We start from the raw sequence: 19,815 nt of genomic DNA on the forward strand, positions 1-19,815 counted from the left end.
CCTCACCTTCTCTGTCACTCAGTCATGCATCCTTTGCCACTCTGTTCCTCACTCAATATGCCTCACACACACACACACACACACACACACAGAAACGCATACAAATGCATTGACACACACACACACCAAAATACCGCTCTGTGAGGTTTGTAACCTTGACTCGACGACTCGGCGACTGATTGTTTTTTTCCAGCTCTGCCTTTTCTTTCACACTTTTTAATTCTTGTTGTTTCTGCTGTGTGTTTCTCCCTCCAGACGCTCCATCATCTGAAGGCCTCCTGCCTCTCTTCTCCCACCAGCTGCCTCAGCAGGGCGTGTCCAGGAGACTGTGTTTAGCATGCATGCTCCCGAGTGTGTGTATAACTCATAGAAACGAGAGGAGTGTTTAGTGTGAGTTTAAGTGTGTGTGTGTGTGGACTGCGATGGGCTCGGTGGGAGCGGAACGCCGGAGGCCCGTGCCGGCCCAGGCGCCCGAGGACAGGGATGCGTGGCGGGACGGAGGGAGAGCCGGCTGGAGGGAGGCGGGGAGGGAGGGCTGGAGGGAGGGGAGGGAGAGCAGCGTGGTGCAGAGCTACAGCTTCGACTCCTACCAGCTGGAGGAGGAGGAGATCGGGAAGGACGCCCCCGAGCGAGGAGTGCTGGCTCTGTCCGAGCCCGGTGAGTGAGTCTCTGTCTCCCTGTGTGTGTGTGTGTGTGTGTGTGTGTGTGTTTGGTTTGGGGGTGAGAGAGAAAGAAAGGGAATATCTATCCATTTGTTAGATCTAGTACCGCTACAGATAGATAGAGTTTCTGTGAATTTGTGTGTCTGCCTCTACTGTGTGTGTGTGTGAGAGAGAACAAACACACACACAGAGAGAGACACATGGAAGTGTGTGTAAAACATAGGTGGTAATCATGTTAACAGGAAATTGCCGTGTTGCCTGGTTACTCAGGTCGCACAAAGGTCAAGCTAATCACATCTGCTGTGACCAAGGACGCAACAGCAAGAGCCGAGAAAGCCTCTCTCTGCTCCCTCTCTTTCTCTCTGTCCCTTCTCTTTCTCTCTGTCTGTTTCCGCCTTCTCCTCCTCCTCCTCCTCCTCCTCTTCGTCTTTCTGTTTCTCCCACTCTGTCTTCCTCCCCGTGTTTCCCTGGAGCCGTCAGTCTCCACGGCTCAGTGTACAGGCAACAGAATAGAGAGAATACATGAACTCCACAGAGAGATTTTTTTTTTCCTAAAAAAAAAAAAAAAGGCATGCATGCATGTCAAAAGGCAGATGGAAAAGACAGCATTCATCCTATCCCATCATGTTATTACAGTCCTGCACCTGTACACTACAGTCTGTGTTTCCACTGTGGTTCATTTTAATTCAGCGGGTTTGGAACAATTGGTTTGTTTAAAGGCAAAATCCAACACTTTAACACAGCTATTGGTGATGTATCTTGTATTTCTGGGACCATTTCGCTGTTTGGTGGCGTATTATTCTTATGTCTGTGGATAACTGGCCAAACAAACAAAAAATCAACAAAACATCATCAGTAAACGTCAGGTTTTGGTGTCAGTCCCTCAGAATCAAAGAGAAATAGCTTCTTTCTAGAGCCGCCATTTTGCACCGAAGTTCAACAATCATACAGAACAAAAATCCATAGACACCCACAGCTGAATGATTATACTCTCAAGCTATTTATCTGCCCATTGAAAGCAACAAGTTCAGGTTGTCCTCTGAGGGTGCATGCAATGTAGGAAATCACTAATGGAAGTAGTAGAGGCAGGTTGATGGAAAGTGGGTTCACCAAAAAAGTAAATTACAACACTTCATCACAAAATAACTCCTGGAATGTATTGAACATCACAGATGGATGATATCGAACGGTGTAAGAGTGAATTTTCCATGACTCAGCTAATATCAGTATCTCATCAGAAGAGGCACTACTGTGAATATGTTGCATACATTTTACGAATATATGAAGAAATTTGATTATTACTTTAAAGAGTTGGGTGCAGGTTAACACCCTTAGTGAACTGATGAATGGGAAAATAATTCATCACCACATTTGCCATGGTAATAATTGATATGGAGCGTTCAACAGTGCAAGAACTGACCCAAATTCAATGTGTTTTTTCCCTCTAGTGGACTGTATAATCAAAATTTTCAGAAATCTACTGAAGCCTTTAATAGAAGGTTCATGGGATTAGGAAAGGGTTACGAATGCTTATGAGAAGAAGAACCTGCAAGTCACACTTTGACCCTGACACTAAAGTCAGTTACAGAACAAAAGTCCAGGTTTTAACTGGACTGTGAAAAGGCAGAGCTGTCCCTGGCAATTAAAGCCTCTGATCAATAGTTCACTAATACAATAGGAACACTGCTGCTACTACTCCATCACTCTCTGAGAGGCTTTCCTCCTGCTCCTACAGCTTCATTCATCTTGATCCGGTTTAATGAAGATCTAGTGCGCCGGGTTCACCCCTAATTGAATTGTTTTGAAGTAATTTGAGCGAGGTACACGTGTCTCTTCACACTCTTGCCCTTTTAATTCTCTAACCCTTGACTCCCCGCTTCCCTTGCTTCCCGCTCAGCCTTCGAGGAGCCGATCCCTGACGACCGTTACCATGGCATCTACTTTGCCATGCTATTGGCTGGAGTGGGCTTCCTGCTGCCCTACAACAGCTTCATCACCGACGTCGACTACCTGCACCACAAGTTTGAAGGTATAAATATGCATGAGCACGTATGTACTTGTGTATCCGCATACACACACGCGCGCCTGGAGAACGCATGAATTTCACACTTCACCTCATTTGCATTCACACACAGAAATGCATACCCAGAGGCTACACATTCACATCCGACTCCAGGAGCTCTTACCGCTGTGTGTGTGTGTGTGTGTGTGTGTGTGTGTGTGTGTGTGTGTTTCAGGCACGTCCATAGTGTTCGACATGAGTCTGACATACATCCTGGTGGCTCTGGTGGCTGTCATCCTCAACAACGTCCTGGTGGAGAGGCTCAGCCTGCACACCAGAATCACTGTGGGTAAGTCCACCAGGAACCGTCTAATTCCCGGACAGACAGACATTTAGCAGAGAAATTCCAAATCGAAAGGCATTTTGCAGAGGATATATTTCATTGGATCTCTATTTGTGCCAAGTCAAATCTCTCATTAATGGTAATTTATACTATTTTTCATTTTCCTATAGACCCTCTGGGACCCTCAGGGCTTATTGCAGTAAACAACACAGAACAAAATGGAAAGACAGTGCAGAGAAACGAGAAAAAAATGCTTCCCCCCCTCATATTTTTATTCACAAAACGTTCCAAATGAACCCATCTTTGCCAGACTTGTGAACTCACAAGTGGCTATCTTCCAAGAGAGCGTGTTTTTTTCCTCTCGTTTTTGTATTTTTCATCAGCTGCCTTTTGATTTCAGGCTATCTATCTATCTATCTATCTATCTATCTATCTATCTTGAAAACATTTCAATGTGGATACACTACCTTTGCTATTTGAACAATAGTGATAGTGATTTTTTGTAAGCATGCAAGAAGAGACTGACACTGGACTTGAACTGGGAAGATTCAAATGTGAGCCCAAATGATATAGCTATAGATATTGATATAGATATAGATACAGATACACATACACATACACATACACATACACATACACATACACATACACATACACATACACATACAGATATAGATATAGATACACATACAGATACAGATACAGATATAGAGATATAGATATAGATACAGATACAGATATAGATATATAAATATACTGTAGATACAGATACAGATACACATACAGATATAGATATACAGATACAGATATAGAGATATAGAGATACAGATACACATACAGATACAGATACAGATATAGATATAGATACACATACACATACACATACACATACACATACACATACAGATATAGATATAGATACACATACAGATACAGATACAGATATAGAGATATAGATATAGATACAGATACAGATATAGATATATAAATATACTGTAGATACAGATACAGATACACATACAGATATAGATATACAGATACAGATATAGAGATATAGAGATACAGATACAGATACACATACAGATACAGATACAGATACAGATATAGATATAGATACACATACACATACACATACACATACACATACACATACAGATACACATACAGATACAGATATAGATATAGATATAGATGTAGACAGAATATAATATAAATGCATTTAAAGGCTCAATATGTGTGACTGAGTGGCCAGAATTATTAAAAAATGAATAAGCACTTGAGTAATAGTGATAGTGATTTTAAGCATACAGAAAGACATTGTATCACTTTTGTTAATCAGCCTTCCTAAAATCTCTGCAGTGTAAATTAGATACTGTGGGACTGCAGGCCAACATAAAAAAGTGTAAATGCTGCTGTTCAGCCTACCCAATAACCCCGAAATCAGTTTAGAGCTGTGAAAAAAAAAAGATTCTTAAAAAATGTATGTCCCCCCAAGGAAGAGTGTGAATCTCTCTGCACCCCGCGTACAGTAAGAGCACGGTTCCACTACAATACACTCTGCGGCTTAAAATAGCTTGTATCCTTGAGGAAGAGGCTTTTGAAGCGTGTTGTCTGCCCTTTGAGAGCTTTCTCTGGAGCTGTGCTGGACTTCAGCTGACAGCAGGACTGCTCTCAAGTCAGCCTGTCAAATACATGCTGCAGGTTCACTCACAGAAACAACACACCTGCTTGAGTGAATCAGGTTCTTTTTTCTTCCTCTCTATTTCTGTTTCTCTTCCTCTCTGTCTGTCTGTCTGTCTGTCTGTCTGTCTGTCTCTCTCTCTCTCTCTCTCCCCCTCTCCCTGCAGGTTATATCTTGGCGTTGGGCCCGCTGGTGTTTGTCAGTGTGTTTGATGTCTGGCTGGAGAAGTTCACCACCAGACAGGCTTACATCATCAACCTCATCTCAGTGGGAGTGGTAGCCTTTGGATGTACAGGTAAGAATAATAATCTATCCATCCATCCATCCATCTATCCATCCATCCATCCATCCATCCATCCATCCATCCATCCATCCATCCATCCATCCATCCATCCATCCATCCATCCATCCATCCATCCATCTATCTATCTATCTATCTATCTATCTATCTATCTATCTATCTATCTATCTACCTATCTATCCATCTATCTATCTATCTATCTATCTATCTATCTATCTATTGGGAGAAAGAGAAAGATACAGTACTGTAGATATACAGTAGATATAAAGTCATACATATGGATATAGAAATAGATATAGACATAAATAGATATAGATAGATAAAAATACAGACATAGACATAGATATAGATACAAATATTAAGATCTAGATATAGATAAAGATGTTAAGATATGGATATAGAGTATAGAGTATAGATATAGATATAGATATAGATAAAGATACAGACATAGACAACTTGTGGCCAGAACTATTAAAAAATGAATAAGCGCTTTGCTTATTCACCAGTCACATGACCAGGTTCCTCAGCTCCACCGCCTTCATCAGTGAAACCCAACAAACAAAACCAGCAGCAGCGCGCTCATTGTTCCACAGCACCGGCCATTCCTCTTGCTTTTCATATATTATATAAGACAAGGTTTTCATTAGTGGCTCTCCTCTCTCTGTCTTTCACTCTAAATGCGTTGTGTCTTTATAGCGTTGACTGTGTAAAGTCCAGTGTTAACCGCTTCCTCCTCCGTCCCCCAGTGCAGCAATCCAGTTTCTATGGTTACATGGGGATGCTGCCCAAGAGGTACACACAGGGGGTGATGACCGGAGAGAGTAAGTACGCGCGCCGCACACACACACACACACACATACACACACACACACACACTGGCTCTGTGTCTGTGAGTGAGTGTGTGAGTGTTTCCCTCTCACTTGTCTGTCTCTCCCTCCACCCCCCGCCCCACAACCCGCCCTCCCCCTTCCCCCCCCCCAGGTACGGCGGGCGTGATCATCTCCCTGTCGCGCATCTTCACCAAGCTGCTGATCCCCGACGAGAGGAAGAACACGCTCATCTTCTTCCTGGTGTCCATCAGCATGGAGATGCTCTGCTTCCTGCTGCACCTGGTGGTCCGCCGCTCGCGCTTCGTCCGCTACTACACCGGCCACGCCCAGGGCAAAGGTCCGGTCAAAGGTCACGACCCGCGGGACAACGGCACCGGCTACAGGGTTCACCACGACGTCACCGCAGAGGAAGTAAGATTCGTAAGTTTGGATTGAGTATAGCCTACTGTGTGTGTGTGTGTGTGTGTGTGTGTGTGTGATGTATGAATATCTAGTATCGAGTAATAAAGAGTAGGGCCACACTTTGCCTCCAGGACTGCTTCAGTCCTCCTTGAATTGCTGTCCTGAACTGTGTGCAGTGGGATATTGGATCATTTTTCAAGAAGGAAAGCCTCCAGTTCTTTGAAGGATGAAGGAGATGGAAATGTACTTTCTGCCCCAAAACATCCCATAAAGATTCAGTGATGTTAGACTCTAGTGACTGGGGAGACCATGGAAGATGCTGGACTTTATCCTGGCATTCATGAAACCACTGAATTTGTTTATCAGTGTGTATGGGAGCATTTTTATCTTGCAATATGGGAACATAATGAGGGAACAGTGTTTGTACCATAGGGCCACCTGGTCCTGTCAAATGGCCTCATATTCCTTGGCTGTTATACAACTGTGCAGAGCAGTTTCAGCGCTTATGAGCAATTATAATGACTTCCATGAGATGGCTGCCCATACTATTGCAGAATCACCGGCATGTTTAACAATTGGCATCAGACATAGTGGGCTGAAGGCATGCCTTATTTCTAAATGTAAACATGTCTGGAAGTAGAAAAAAGGGTGAAAGACGACTCATCAGATCATATTAGTCTTGTTCCATTGCTCCAGCGTCAAGGTTTTGTTCTCCTTACGTTATTCATCTTTATGTGTTGGCCTTGGACACAAGAGGTTTCTGAATAGCAGCCTTGCCATGAATATCAGCTTTGTGAAGCTTGCAACGTGCAGCTTTTGTTGAGACTGTGTCACAGAGGCGTTGATTCAATTCTATGGTCATTTTTGAGGCTGTAGTTTTGTGGCGTTTGGCAACTGTCCTGTTAAGTGTCCGTCCATTCCTTCCTATTGACTAGCGACCGCTGTTCCTCTTTGCTGATGTCTGTGTTTGGCAAATATAGGGCCTTTTTTAAAGCTGACATACTGTTAATAGGCAGTCAACTTAATATAACTTCTCTGTGTAGCTGCCTTTGCACTGTAATTGTGATTTAGTAGCTTCAAAATCCTTTCTCATGTTGTGTTTCTGTTATTTTATCCACCTCCTGCATATTGTACTTCGTGCACTACAAGCTTTCCATCCAGCCTCGAGTCAGTAGAGTGACAATGTTCACTCTTCCGCCCCACAAGGAATGGCAGATCCTCTCATTCCTCATCCATGTTTCATTCATTAAACCCTTCATAAATGTTGCAATGACAAACTGTTTCTGAACCGAGAGGAGGAAGCAAAGTCAGGCCTCCAAATTGCCGTGTCATGCGAGTGTATTTGTTAGATGATTTTCATGAGGATTAGAAGTGTCTGTGTGTGTATTTTTCTGTATGTGTGTGTGTGTGTGTGTGTGTGTGCCTGTGCAAGTGACACACAGTGAGACACTGAGGACTGTGTGATTTAGCACCACTCAAACGCAGACACATAAAATCATTTATTTAAGCTCCAGGCAGGGGTAATGCTTTGGCTTTTGGCTGCCACTCAGAGACTGAAACAGGGAGAGAGAGAGAGAGAGAGAGAGACACAGAGAGAGAGAAAGAGAGACAGTGGGGGGGGGGGGGTGATGCAGAAAAGATAGAGACAGATGGAGAGTGTGAGAGAGACAGGGAGAAGGGAGAAAGGGAGAGGTTGAGGCTGCGAACAAAAGAGAACGAAAGTCACGACAACGCAGAGGAAAAAAAAATGTAGAGACAAAACGAGGGGAAAAGAGGCGAGACAGGGACAGGGGGGAGAGAGAGAGAGAGAGAGAGAGAGAGAGAGAGAGCGATCACGAAAATGGGAGAGCGAGCTAGGGAAAAGACAGCGAGGGAGCGAGTGAGCGAGAGAGGAAAGAGGGTGATTAAGGGGGGAGAGAGAGAGAGAGAGACCGGCCAGGACACAGAGCAAGAATGAGAGAGAAGTCACGACAACGAGAGAGAGAGAGAGAGAGAGGAGGGAGAGCAACTTGGCAGACAATGTTAGGGAGGAGGAGGGAGAGAGAGAGAGACAGAGAGAGAGAGAGAGAGAGAGAGAGAGAGAGCTAGATAAACACACATTGTACTCGTGCTTGAAGCAGCACTTAGCTGGAAGGTATGGAGCTAATATTCCTCATTACAGTGTGTTTGTTCAGAGGCAGAGAACCTCCGAGGACTGCCTTCAAAAGAAGACAAGCACCTCAGGATGTCTTCGTTTTAGTGTGTGTGTGTGTGTGTGTGTGTGCAATTATACACAAGTGTGTGAGGACATCCCTCTGTGTTTTAGCACACACACGCACACACGCACACACATTCATGCACACATGCATCTAGGGGCTGATTTAGGCGATTCTTTGTTCTGGTTGCCGGGGGAAACCGAGGCAGCGCTGTACATTATGTTATAATCAAGGAGAGTGGAGCCTTCTGGCCCGCAAGCACTTCTAATCAACTAATGGATCTGTGTGAGTGTGTGTGTGTGTGTGTGTAATTGCTTGCGGGCATTTGTGTGCCTATGTGTGTGTGTGTTGATGTGCATAAGCTAAAGTGTGTCTCTGGTATGAGTGTAGAAGTATGTGTCTATATGTTTTGGTATGAGAGAGAATGCATGTTTGTGGGGTTTCTCTGTGTGTGTGTGTGTGTGTGTGTGTGTGTGTGTTACGGACTGGACCTTGGGCTTTCTGGCAGTTCCCTCCAGTCTCTAACAAGGTGACGTCAACTCGCAGCGATCCTCTTATAAAAGCTGATGTCATATACAGCCAGGAAGCCATTAGATATAAAAAGAAAAAAGAAAAGAAAAAGAAGAGAAGAAGTTAATCTGAGAAAGTGTGTGTGAAAGTTACTGTCTGTATTTATTGTGTGAGGACTACCTCTAGTGTTTTCCTGTTGAACTGTTCGTGTCCATACTTTTTCACTGCTCTCCATCCATCATATTGCCAATATCCTTCAAAATAAAAAAAAAAGCCTCAAACAATGTTTTCAGGAATTGAGAAAAAAATGGTTGATTTTTCCCATTGACAAGATCTAATTTGATAGCTGCTAATTTGGTAGTTTACAAAATATTTATAATATTTCAACCACCATAACTCAGGGTCATGACATTTAATTTTTTTTCAAACATGGGGGAAAATATCACTGTAATATAATTGTTGCAGAATTGGAGATGGAAGAGTTAATGCAATGAGAAATGACTGTGGCCTCTCTCCGTCTGTCTGTCCCTCTCATGTGTTCTGAGTGTGGATGTGTGTGTGAGTGTGTGTGTGTGTGTGCGTGAGTATCTGTAGAGAGGTATGTGAGTGTGTGTGTGTGTGTGTGTGCATGAGTGTCTGTAGAGAGGTATGTGAGTGTGTGGGTGGGTATGTGTGGAGTTTCTGAGTTTTTAAGCTGTTTTAAATGACAAATTTTGCTATTTTGTTGTGAGACCTTTCATTAAAGAACATCAAATGTCTCTCTCTCTCTCTCTCTCTCTCTCTCTCTCTCTCTCTCTTTCTCTCTCTCTCTTTCTCTCTCTCTCTCTCTCTCTTCAGGGTAACGGAGCGACGGCAGCTTCCCCTACAGAAGACGCCACTGAGGACTTTGCAGGAGGGACGTACGTGCGCTTTGACGCACCGAAAGCCAAGATGAACAGGAGCTGGCCTGGTGTCCGCGGTACTCTCTCTCTCTCTCTCCCTCTCTCTCTCTCTTTTTGTATTACTCTTTCATTGCTGCTCTGTTCACCTCTCCTCCTCTCTCATGTAGTCGACGCTCAATTACCCCTCTGACTCTGAGAGATGGATTTGAAATGTAAATGAATCCCCTGGCCATTGGTGTGAAGAAGAATATGTTCTTAGCCAATTTGCCTGGTTAAGTGAGGGGATTTAGGTTTCTTAATATCTCTTTCTCCATATCTCCACCCCCCACCCCTACCCTCCCCTTACCCAGACATGATCCTGCACCGTTACGTGGTGTCCCGTGTGATCTGGGCCTACATGCTGTCCATAGCGGTGACCTACAGCATCACTCTGTGCCTGTTCCCCGGGCTGGAGTCAGAGATACGGAACTCCACGCTGGGAGAATGGCTTCCCATCCTCATCATGGCCACGTTCAACATGTCCGACTTTGTTGGCAAGGTGAGGCGCAACTGACGAGCTCCACATGAATCACTTAATTCAAAAAAAAAAAAAATATCCGTTATGGGAAGTTTTAGTTGCCTGAAATTATCATTATTAATATCAGTCGGCATTTCAAAAGTATCAATGTTCTACGCTCAAAGCATATTTTTTGTAAGCAAACGTCTTAAGATAACGCATAGGTTTAATAGTAACCTGTAATGTGCTTTGCTTTCATGCCAGCAATCATTTTCTAAGATTAGGTGTCAATTTTTCATATCATTTTGGAATGAAACTCTTCAACAACCTGAAGTTCATCACTCAATATCTCTAAATTATTGCATGGACAGTAAAAGTATTAGCATTTCATAAAACAAGGACAGAACTTTTTTATACTCAGTTTGTATTGATTTTTTACTCTCAGTCCATGTGTAGAAGTAGGTCGCACTTCTTTCAATGGTGGATATTTCATTTTGGAACAAATCTCTTACTGGCTACATTATTGGCCCCTGACATTTACTAGTGTCCAGTCCTATGGTTATAAAAAGCTTTTGAGACAGGGTCATTATTTATGACAATTTAAGATGTGCTTTCATAGATATGTCTTGAGGAACCAGCTGTAAAATGAAGACAGAGAGGTTAAATTATAATCAGAAGGGTTTTAAACAAGGAAAATCCTATGCTGGGTTTTCAGAAACTGCCTGTGTCTTTTCTTAATTATATGTCAGTGGACAGAGAATGCTCTTCTTTAGAGAAACCAGACTCTGGGATTTAATCGTACATCTAGCTTCCCTGCACTAGAGACGCAGAAAGAGAGGAAGGCTTCATTTACATGAATACAGCTTTTGACCTTGTGAAATGGTTAAAGGGAGGCGTCCGCTTATTAAACCGGAAAGTACGGGTGGAAAAAAAGTTTGGTTTATTTTTAGATAATTGCAGTTAGCTACGAGGCTTTATCTCAATACTCAGAAATTAAACCTTATCTCCTGTCCTTGAGTCATAATTTTGACTTTGAAGAGGAAAATATTGGTTGAGTGAGATTCATTGTGATTCTCTGCTTTGACTGTGTCCTCACGGCAAATTTAGCATTTTGTTGAAATGGGGGGAAAAAGAGAGATAAGGAAGGAAGAGGAGAAATTAAATAGAGAAAGGGAAAGGGAAATGAAGGTAGCGAGGAGGTAACAAGAAGAGTCATGATAAGGCAGAGCAAGGAATAGAGTGGAAAAAAAACTTTTTTCACAGGCATTTTGAGTTATTCAGCGTACTTTGTGGAGAGTGGTTTCCTGGCAAAGCGCTGTCAGCTGCTGGCAGACCTGTCGGTTAGAGAATTACTCATGAATAATGTCTGACATTCAGCAATGTGATCAGGACAAAAGAAAAAACAGGAGGCAAAAAGAAAAAATGAGGAATCACCATCAAGAGTGGAAGTGATGGATGTGTCCAAAAGGCCTGAACTCCCAAACTAAGCCTGGAACTTGGAACTTCAGCAAAGTCTCAGAAAGTTTTGTGAAACGAGCACAAACTCTGAAACGCTGATTAGGTGTAGTGAACACAGATTATGTGAACATTATGTTTCTCCACCACGAATTGGATAATATGATAATACCACGACTTGGACACTCTATCACCTGTTTATCACGTGAAAAGTTAGCTAAGAGTGAGGTTTAGGCAAGTAAAACAACTTTGTTTAAGGGCAGGCTTAGTTTTAGACAACTAACACTTTGGTTAAAGCTGCTGTAGGTAAATAGAGTAGAGAGTGACAGGGGGAGTGATTGACAGGATGGAGTCCCGCCTTCTGCCTCAGACTCATTGGTCGGATGGGAATGGGACTACCACTGTTTCTGAGATTCTGACATATTATCTTGCTCGTCTTTGGACACCAAAACGTAGCGATTTATTTTTATTACTTCTAAATAAATGTTCATCCAGAAAAGTTACCTACTGCAGCGTTAAGGTTAGGCAACTAAAACAATTTGGTTAAGGTTAGGGAAAGGTTTTACTCATGGATAAATAAGGGAAACTTGTGCTAAAAATTAAAACTTCACATATACTTTAAGTCATTGTGCTCATTTCCAAATTTTGTGAGATCAGGCTGCTCCTTCAACCAGACAAAACAGGTTCTAGCCCCAGTTTTGCCAGCATCCGCCCTGCTGAAGTGTCCTTGAACAACACATTGCTGTTCTGTAGCTGACCTCTGACCTCTGACCCCAGATCCTGGCGGCGCTGCCGTACGACTGGACCGGCGGCCGCCTGCTCTTCTTCTCCTGCCTGCGGGTGGTGTTCATCCCCCTGTTCGTCATGTGCGTGTACCCGGCCGCCGCCCCCACCCTGTCCCACCCCGCCTGGCCCTGCCTCTTCTCCCTCCTCATGGGCGTCACCAACGGATACTTCGGCTCCGTGCCGATGATACAGGCTGCGGGCAAGGTGCCGCCCGAACAGAGGGAGCTGGCAGGTGAGAGAGAGAGAGAGAGAGAGTGTGTTTGTGTGTGTGTGTATGAACGATTTCTAACATGCTTAAGTGTGAGCAAATTGACCTAAATGGTAAATAAGTGAGTGTTAAGACATTCCAGTGTTTAATGGTGATGCAGTAGCTCTGATTTAAAGGTGGATTAAGTAATCTATGACTTGTATCGACCTCTATTGATGAACAGCAGGAATTGCAGCAACATCAATAGATCTTAATCTCCTACACAAGTCTCTGTCATTCTAAATATTTCCTATACTCTTCCTCTGTAGATGCTCATTAATTTCTCACTCTCTCTCTCTCTCTCTCTCTCTCTCTCTCTCTCTCTCTCTCTCTAGGGAACACCATGACGGTCTCCTATATGACAGGCTTGATGGTGGGCTCTGCTGTGGCGTACGCCGCTTACAGCTTCACCGCTCCCGGATCAGGAGTCCGCCTGCCCACGCTCCACCTGCACCCACCTGTCAACGCTACAGGGTATTGAATACACACACACACACACACACACACATATATAGACACATAGACACATATACTCACACGCAGAACCACCCGCCCACACACACGCCAGACTGAGCGATGGACTCCGATCTAAATAACCTCAAGAAGAAGAAGACACCCTGCAGGGTCAAACCAGAGCAGCAGTACCATCCTTCATCCACAACACTTGCACTCGTTTGATTCGGCTCGACCGGTAGGACCGGCGGTTCAAGGCTGGGAAGAGACTCATAAACAGAGGAAGTTATACTCCTTGCTTGGACAAACAACCTGCTGCCCTCATCAGTATATATAGTGTTCATACGGTCCTCTACATATCAAATTTGCTAACCAAAAGAAGGGAAGGAGCGAAGGAAGGCCACACTCTTCAATATGAAATGGAAACAGGCCCACTCACTGAAGAAAAACTGGAATTTAAAGATTTTAAAGAGAGGGATTTGTCGTCCCTCTCATCCTCCACCGCCCCACACGAGCCTCTCTGCTGCTCCACTGACCTTTCAAAATGTCTGGGCCAACACTTTGAACTCCCCCCCCCCCACCCCCCACCCCCCGAGGGTGAAAAACAAGAGCGGCGCATCTGTCAGCGGGGCCAGATCCTCCTCCAACAAGCAGCTCTTTGAATGTCTCACAGTGTAATTATTGTCCGCCTGTGTGTCCTAACAGACGGGTGACATTTGTACAGTGTGAAGTCACTCCATTTTTCGCTTAGTCTGCGCCGCCGATGCCGCAAGGAGTGAAGAGTCATCAGTTTTTTCAAGGAGACTTCATGTCATAAGCCACATATTTTACAAGGCTTCTCGGAACTGTTGCTATATTCAAAATATGGAATGTGTGACTCCGCTGCGGCTGGAAAAGTGTTTAGCTCTGCTGTTTCCTCGTAACGACATCCTCCTCCTCTTCCTCCTCTGACAGCACAGCGGTGAGGTATCTGATAACAGTGTCCTGTCTGATGATGATGAGTTCCAACTAGACAGCTTTCACATACTGCACATACCATAGTTGGGAGTCTCAACGTTAAAACTGTGATTGAAATGCTTAGTGTGTGGTTTAGTCTGCCTGGAATGTGAGGTGGCCATGGTTTTACATGTTTGGGAAAATGTTATTGGTGCCATCAAGCCAGTTATTGAATCAATTTTCAAAAAACAATTTTATCCAGTTGTGGTACATACTGCTGTTGTTGCGTGAAAACCTTGTAACTTAATTTTTGTAATTTTGCCGATTTTCATGTTTTCACTTCCATGGAAGGTTTACATGCTCCTCTATGGGTTGAGAAAATTGTCTGATCTCTGATGTTGATGATGATGATGTCATAATACATTGTCATTATGATAAGAACGGGGCTGTTTTTCTGACGTTTCGGAGATACAAGGTTTTCAGCCGACATCGATGATATGATGGTAGCCATCCTCACCTTGCCTCTGTCCTGCATCAGTACTGCAGCAGTTTGAAAATACTTAAAGAGGCCCAATTATAGGAATTCAAATTTTCATCTATTTCTATATGATCAAAGATGTTTAATGAAGATATTGTTAAAATCTGATTTTGCTTGAGTTGATGAATTTAAAGTTGTATTTTCAAAAATCCATACTTTTAACACACTGTTTCACACAAACGCATCACAATTAGACTTGGTCCTGATTGGCTCCCTAACTAAAGAATTACTGAAATCCGTCCAGTCAGTCCAGTTTGCATTTGAACTGGAAGCAGGTTTACCTCATTTGAATTAGAGGAGCATTATCAGCCAATCAGGGTCCAGTATTGTGACTGTTCTGCTTAGTCTTCAAATTCATTCAATACAAACACTTTTAACTAAACTAGATTTATTTTCAAAACATAATGAAGTACATTATTCTTATCCTGAGCCATAGTGGATTTGAAAACACACTCATGAGAGCTGATTAAAATGCAGCCTTTATGCCGTGGTAATGATCATAGACATTATGCATCTATCCAGCGCTACAGCAGCTGCTGCAGGCTATTCTTTCTCATTTAATGTTGTGAAGAAGAACTGCATAAGCATATTTCTCTCGACAGATCATTCCTTGCACCCTCTGATGGCAGAAAAGAGAACAAAATGTTGATCATATGAATTTGCCAAGTGACTCTTGAGGGCGGAGTAATACTGGAGGAGTAATGCACTGTTGCTTGTTTCCTCTGAAAGCTGTGTGTGTTTCCCTGTAACAATGTGGGGTCTTGGGGGTGAAATACATTTAGTGCCAAAAGGTCTGTATATTTCTGATCAGGGTTACTAGCTGAAAAAAAAGAGTGAATGTAACAAAGACTATGACCGAATGAAAATTCAGAGTGTAAATGTACATAAAGAAACTGACTTTAGGTGATGGAGATTTGTTGTTTTCATTTGTACAAAAGACAGAAGACCTTCATCCAGATACCAATCCTTTTGGATTTGATTAATTTTTCAGCAGTGAGAGAATATCCCGGTATGGCAGGGTTATATTGCAGAGTTTATACATTATGAAAAAATGCCCCTCGGTGCCCGCTACATTATGTAGGTGACGGCTAGAATGGAGATTAGTGTAGGAGAATAGTGGGGTGCCATTTGGGAACTAGCCTCATTACTATATGTATGTCCCACTGTGTTTATGGTGCCATGTTGCCTCAGGCCTCTGCTCTCTCTCTGTGTCTCTGTGTGTTTCTCTGTTAGCGAGTTTGAAGGTGATTTTAGTTATTTTTTCCACCGTCCTGTGGTCAGATATGTCATTAAAGGACATCAAAACTCTCCAATGGGAATATAAAAAAAAAGAGATGAGATGAGAGCATTGCTTTAATCATCCTCCAGAACACATCTCTAAGCTCACTCCTAAAACCTCTCTCTCTCTCTCTCTCTCTCACTCTCGCCATTTTGAAACAAGGGAGATCCTACACTGCAAGCTTAACCGATATTTGCATCTTCTATTCACACTTCTCAATCTAATTTCAAGGTAATTGAAGTCTGCCTCACTGCACTATGGCAGATAACTTTGCTGGTTTTTCCTTCATAATGTGACTAAGAACAGGTTACATGATCATGAAACAAGTGGAATTTCCATTGCCAGTGCAGTAAAACAATTTGACTCGGAAAATTATATTTAAACGAGCTTGATAAGCGTGAATACAAGAATAAATCACTTGGTAAAATGATTTAAATGACAACGGGGAACTTTAATCCCATGGAATTATAACTTAATTATAATATGAGAGGAAGAACCACATATATCCATTTTAAATTTGAGTGACGCTTTCAAATTGCATTAAATACTGTAAGAACTGTTTGTACATTCATAGTAAAAAATACAATTTTCTGGTCATGCATCACATTCATTTACATTCCATGACACATTTTTGGCATTAGAGCAATTCACTTGCATGCAACTGGAGAAGATCATTTTCTTTTATTCCTTTTCTGCAGGCTTCAATTCATTCCATTTTTAATTATATGGTTTTCCCCGTTCTTTCTTTCATGGTCTGATTTTTTTATCAGCCTACCATGTAATTTCCTGTTTCTGTGGTAAATCGGTGGCATTTGTTTTGATTCAGAGGTTTGAGATCAAGTTGATGTTCTACTACTACTACTACTACAGCAGAGAGTTTAATCAGATTCAGACTCAATACTCATATGACTGCACACTGTCAAATATTAGCATGGTGTTGGGAAATATACAGAATGGGATTATACACAGAGACTATATATATATCTATCTCATGGAAAGTCAGATGCCATTTGTAAAAAGACTAGTTCAAGTCATTCCACCATTGATTCCTTCAAAAGTGAAAATTGGGACGATGAGCTAAAGTTGACCTTTTTGCTGGTGCCAGTGTTTTAATGTGGCTTGACATGGGGACTTATGTTCTTTGCCTCATATTCACCTTTTAATGCAAAATCCATATTATAGTGTATATGATTCAGCAGCAAAAACAGACTCATTTTAGCTCGTCAGCTTAATTTTTATGCTTCTGACCATACTTGCCCTCTTGGTTTCAGAAGAGAGAAGAAAATTAAGTTGAGCTGATATTAGTAGGAGGGCCAACAGTTTGGAGTGGAAGTGTTTTGTTCCAATTTTTTCAACAATTTGCTAATTTGTGAGAGTAGGCGCCAAATTTATCAGATTTCGGAAACTTTTATTGTAAATATGCAAAATGATTTTGCTTTAAGATATTGGATTTCACCAAAACAGTCAACTTGTGCCAACCATTGTATCCGTCAGCAGCTGTTAATAAAGACATCTTTTCCATCTTGGTGTGTGTTGCCTATTGTAATGTGTGTCGTGGATGTTGCTGCTATTTCTCTTGTTCTGCATTTACATGTAAGGAGTGTGTTTTTCACACCTTATGGTTCAGATCTGAGCTTCTTGTGGCTCAAAACAGGAAGCAACCACATGCAATCTGTTTTTTTCCTGTTCAGACACACAAGCTGAGCCTTTATACATCCAGCCATTGGAGACATATTACTGAAATTGATCTGGGTGTGTATGATTAAAACATCTGGAGTGTTTGTTTGGGAGCAGTTTACTTCTTTGGTCTTTGAGTATCAGAACCAGAGTCAAACAGCAGGTTGTTGTGGCCAAGTGTCTAAGATTCTGGACTAGAGCATCACTTGGGTTTCTCAGTCATATTAGAGACATGTATTAACTGCGTCTCTCCAGCAGAGAGAGCTGCTGCACAGAGAACAGCAGCAGCGACCAGCAAGGACCAGCTGTGCTGTCTGTGGCCGGCTGGGAGCCACAGTGACTTCAGGGTTAAAATGATATCAGTGCGGAACATTTGTGCCACGAGGATTAGAAGAGTCTTTGTCTGCATATAGCTTCATATCTATGTCGGAGAGCCAGGGAGAATGAAAGAAAGAGATTTTTCTTTCTTCAAACTCTCTATTTTTTGACCCTTGACCCCTCCTGGTGCCGGACGGTCTCCCTGCTCGCTACACCCGCACACCAGAGAGGAGAAGATGAATGGTTTAAGGGTGGATCATTTATTGTAATTACACCTCAAGATGTAAATTTAAGAGTTCATAATGTTCTGCTCCAGATTAGACATAAAGAGGTGTACTTCCATTCTCTCTGTGTGTGTGTGTATCTGTGCATGCTTGTGTGTGTGTGTGTGTGCATTAATTTTGAGTGTGGCTGCAGAGGAAGAGAGTGCATATGCGCCTGTGTGTGTGTATGTGTGTGTGTGTGTGTGTGTGTGTGTGTGTGTGCGCTAATTTTGGATGTGGCTGCAGGGAAAGAAAGTCTCTGGTGTGTGACAGAGCAACTGATCATTAGTCATTCTGCTCTACATAGGGAGGAAGAGAGGAGGAGAGGAGAGGAGAGAGATGGAGGAAAGGTGATGGAGGAGATAGGGAAGGTAGAGAGAGAGAGAGTAGAGGGGTAAAAGAGGAATGGTTTCCTCTTCTCCACTATGAATGTTTCAGTATTTTAAAGGTGCGAGGTGTAGAATTTTCAAAAACCATTGGCCTTTCACTCCTTCCAACCATCTGCCATTGCAAATAACTCTGAAAGCTTTAGTTGTGTGTGTGCTGGGAGAGCAACACCATCTTCCTGTTTTGTGCCATAAAGCAATATCATGTTGTGCCGTAAATCAGTCCACACAATGTAAAATGCAGTGGAGAGGACATTTAGAGGCTGTTAGTCTTCTCAGTGATCGTCTTGTTTGTTGACAGTAATTATACCAATGTCTTAATTAATTTGGGTAATGATTTATTGATGTGAAAATACTGCATGTGGCGCCTTTTAAGGATCAAGTGAAGTGCTTCTGCTCCTTCTTCTTCTCCACCCGCGTCTCTCTGGCATGGATCAAGTGCCCTAAAAGAGGGAAGTAGGAAAGACTAATATACCAGAGGAGAGAGAAACATAGAAAAAGTGGCTGTGGATATGGAGGAGGAGGAGAGCAGAGGAAGGATTAAACATGGAGGAAGAGGGTGGAGCAAGGGTGATGAAAGATATGGGAAATAGAAAGTGGAGCGACTGTAAAGGAGGGGGACAGACCAAGGGACGAGGAGAAATATATATTAAGACAAGGATGTGGAATGGAGTGAGAGGAAGGGTTACAGAAAACGAGGAGAAAGAGAGGACTTTGAGCAATTTATATAGGGAAAGCAAATATAGAGAGGAGGGGTGGGGAAGGGTGATGGAGGAGAGAGAGAAGAGAGAGAGAGAGAGAGTAAGGTGAGAGAGAACAGGGGACGGGGCAGACAGACAGACGGACTGAAGCGTCCTGATAAGTGACACAGCACACAGATACGCCTCATAAGCCGGATGGATAGAGGACAGTAAACACTCTCTCTCTCCCTCTGTAACAACTACTAAAAATGAAATACGAGCGGCAGGCAGGCGGACTGTGGGCAGAGAGACTCCTGGATCCAGAGGGTTCACTCTGTCCAACAGGTGGCAGACTTGAGCTGCTCTTCTCTCCCCTGTCCATCCCTCCCCCACTCCCCTCCTCATCCTCTCTCTATGGGTTTGTCTGTCTCCTTCTCTCTCTCTTCCACCTCCAATCTCTCTCTCTGTATTTCTTTCTCTGTCATTCTACCTCT

General features: G+C 42.9%; 1 protein-coding gene across 1 annotated transcript; it reads left to right on the plus strand.

Annotated features, from left to right (window-relative positions):
* The first annotated feature begins 422 nt into the window (after nt 1-422).
* Nucleotides 423-13,272, plus strand: slc29a4a (solute carrier family 29 member 4a). Its single transcript, XM_071547271.1, has 10 exons — nt 423-657; nt 2,560-2,691; nt 2,900-3,013; nt 4,855-4,983; nt 5,736-5,810; nt 5,971-6,239; nt 9,764-9,884; nt 10,158-10,345; nt 12,536-12,776; nt 13,127-13,272. The coding sequence occupies exons 1-10, from the start codon at nt 423-425 to the stop codon at nt 13,270-13,272; spliced, it is 1,650 nt and encodes a 549-aa protein (XP_071403372.1).
* The last annotated feature ends 6,543 nt before the right edge of the window (nt 13,273-19,815 follow it).

Source organism: Centroberyx affinis, unplaced genomic scaffold (assembly GCF_046629955.1).
Source record: "Centroberyx affinis isolate AG114_WGS23_722 - 3 ecotype Tasmania unplaced genomic scaffold, CSIRO-AGI_Caff_v1 ptg005756l_1, whole genome shotgun sequence".
In the NCBI taxonomy this organism is placed as follows: domain Eukaryota; kingdom Metazoa; phylum Chordata; class Actinopteri; order Beryciformes; family Berycidae; genus Centroberyx; species Centroberyx affinis.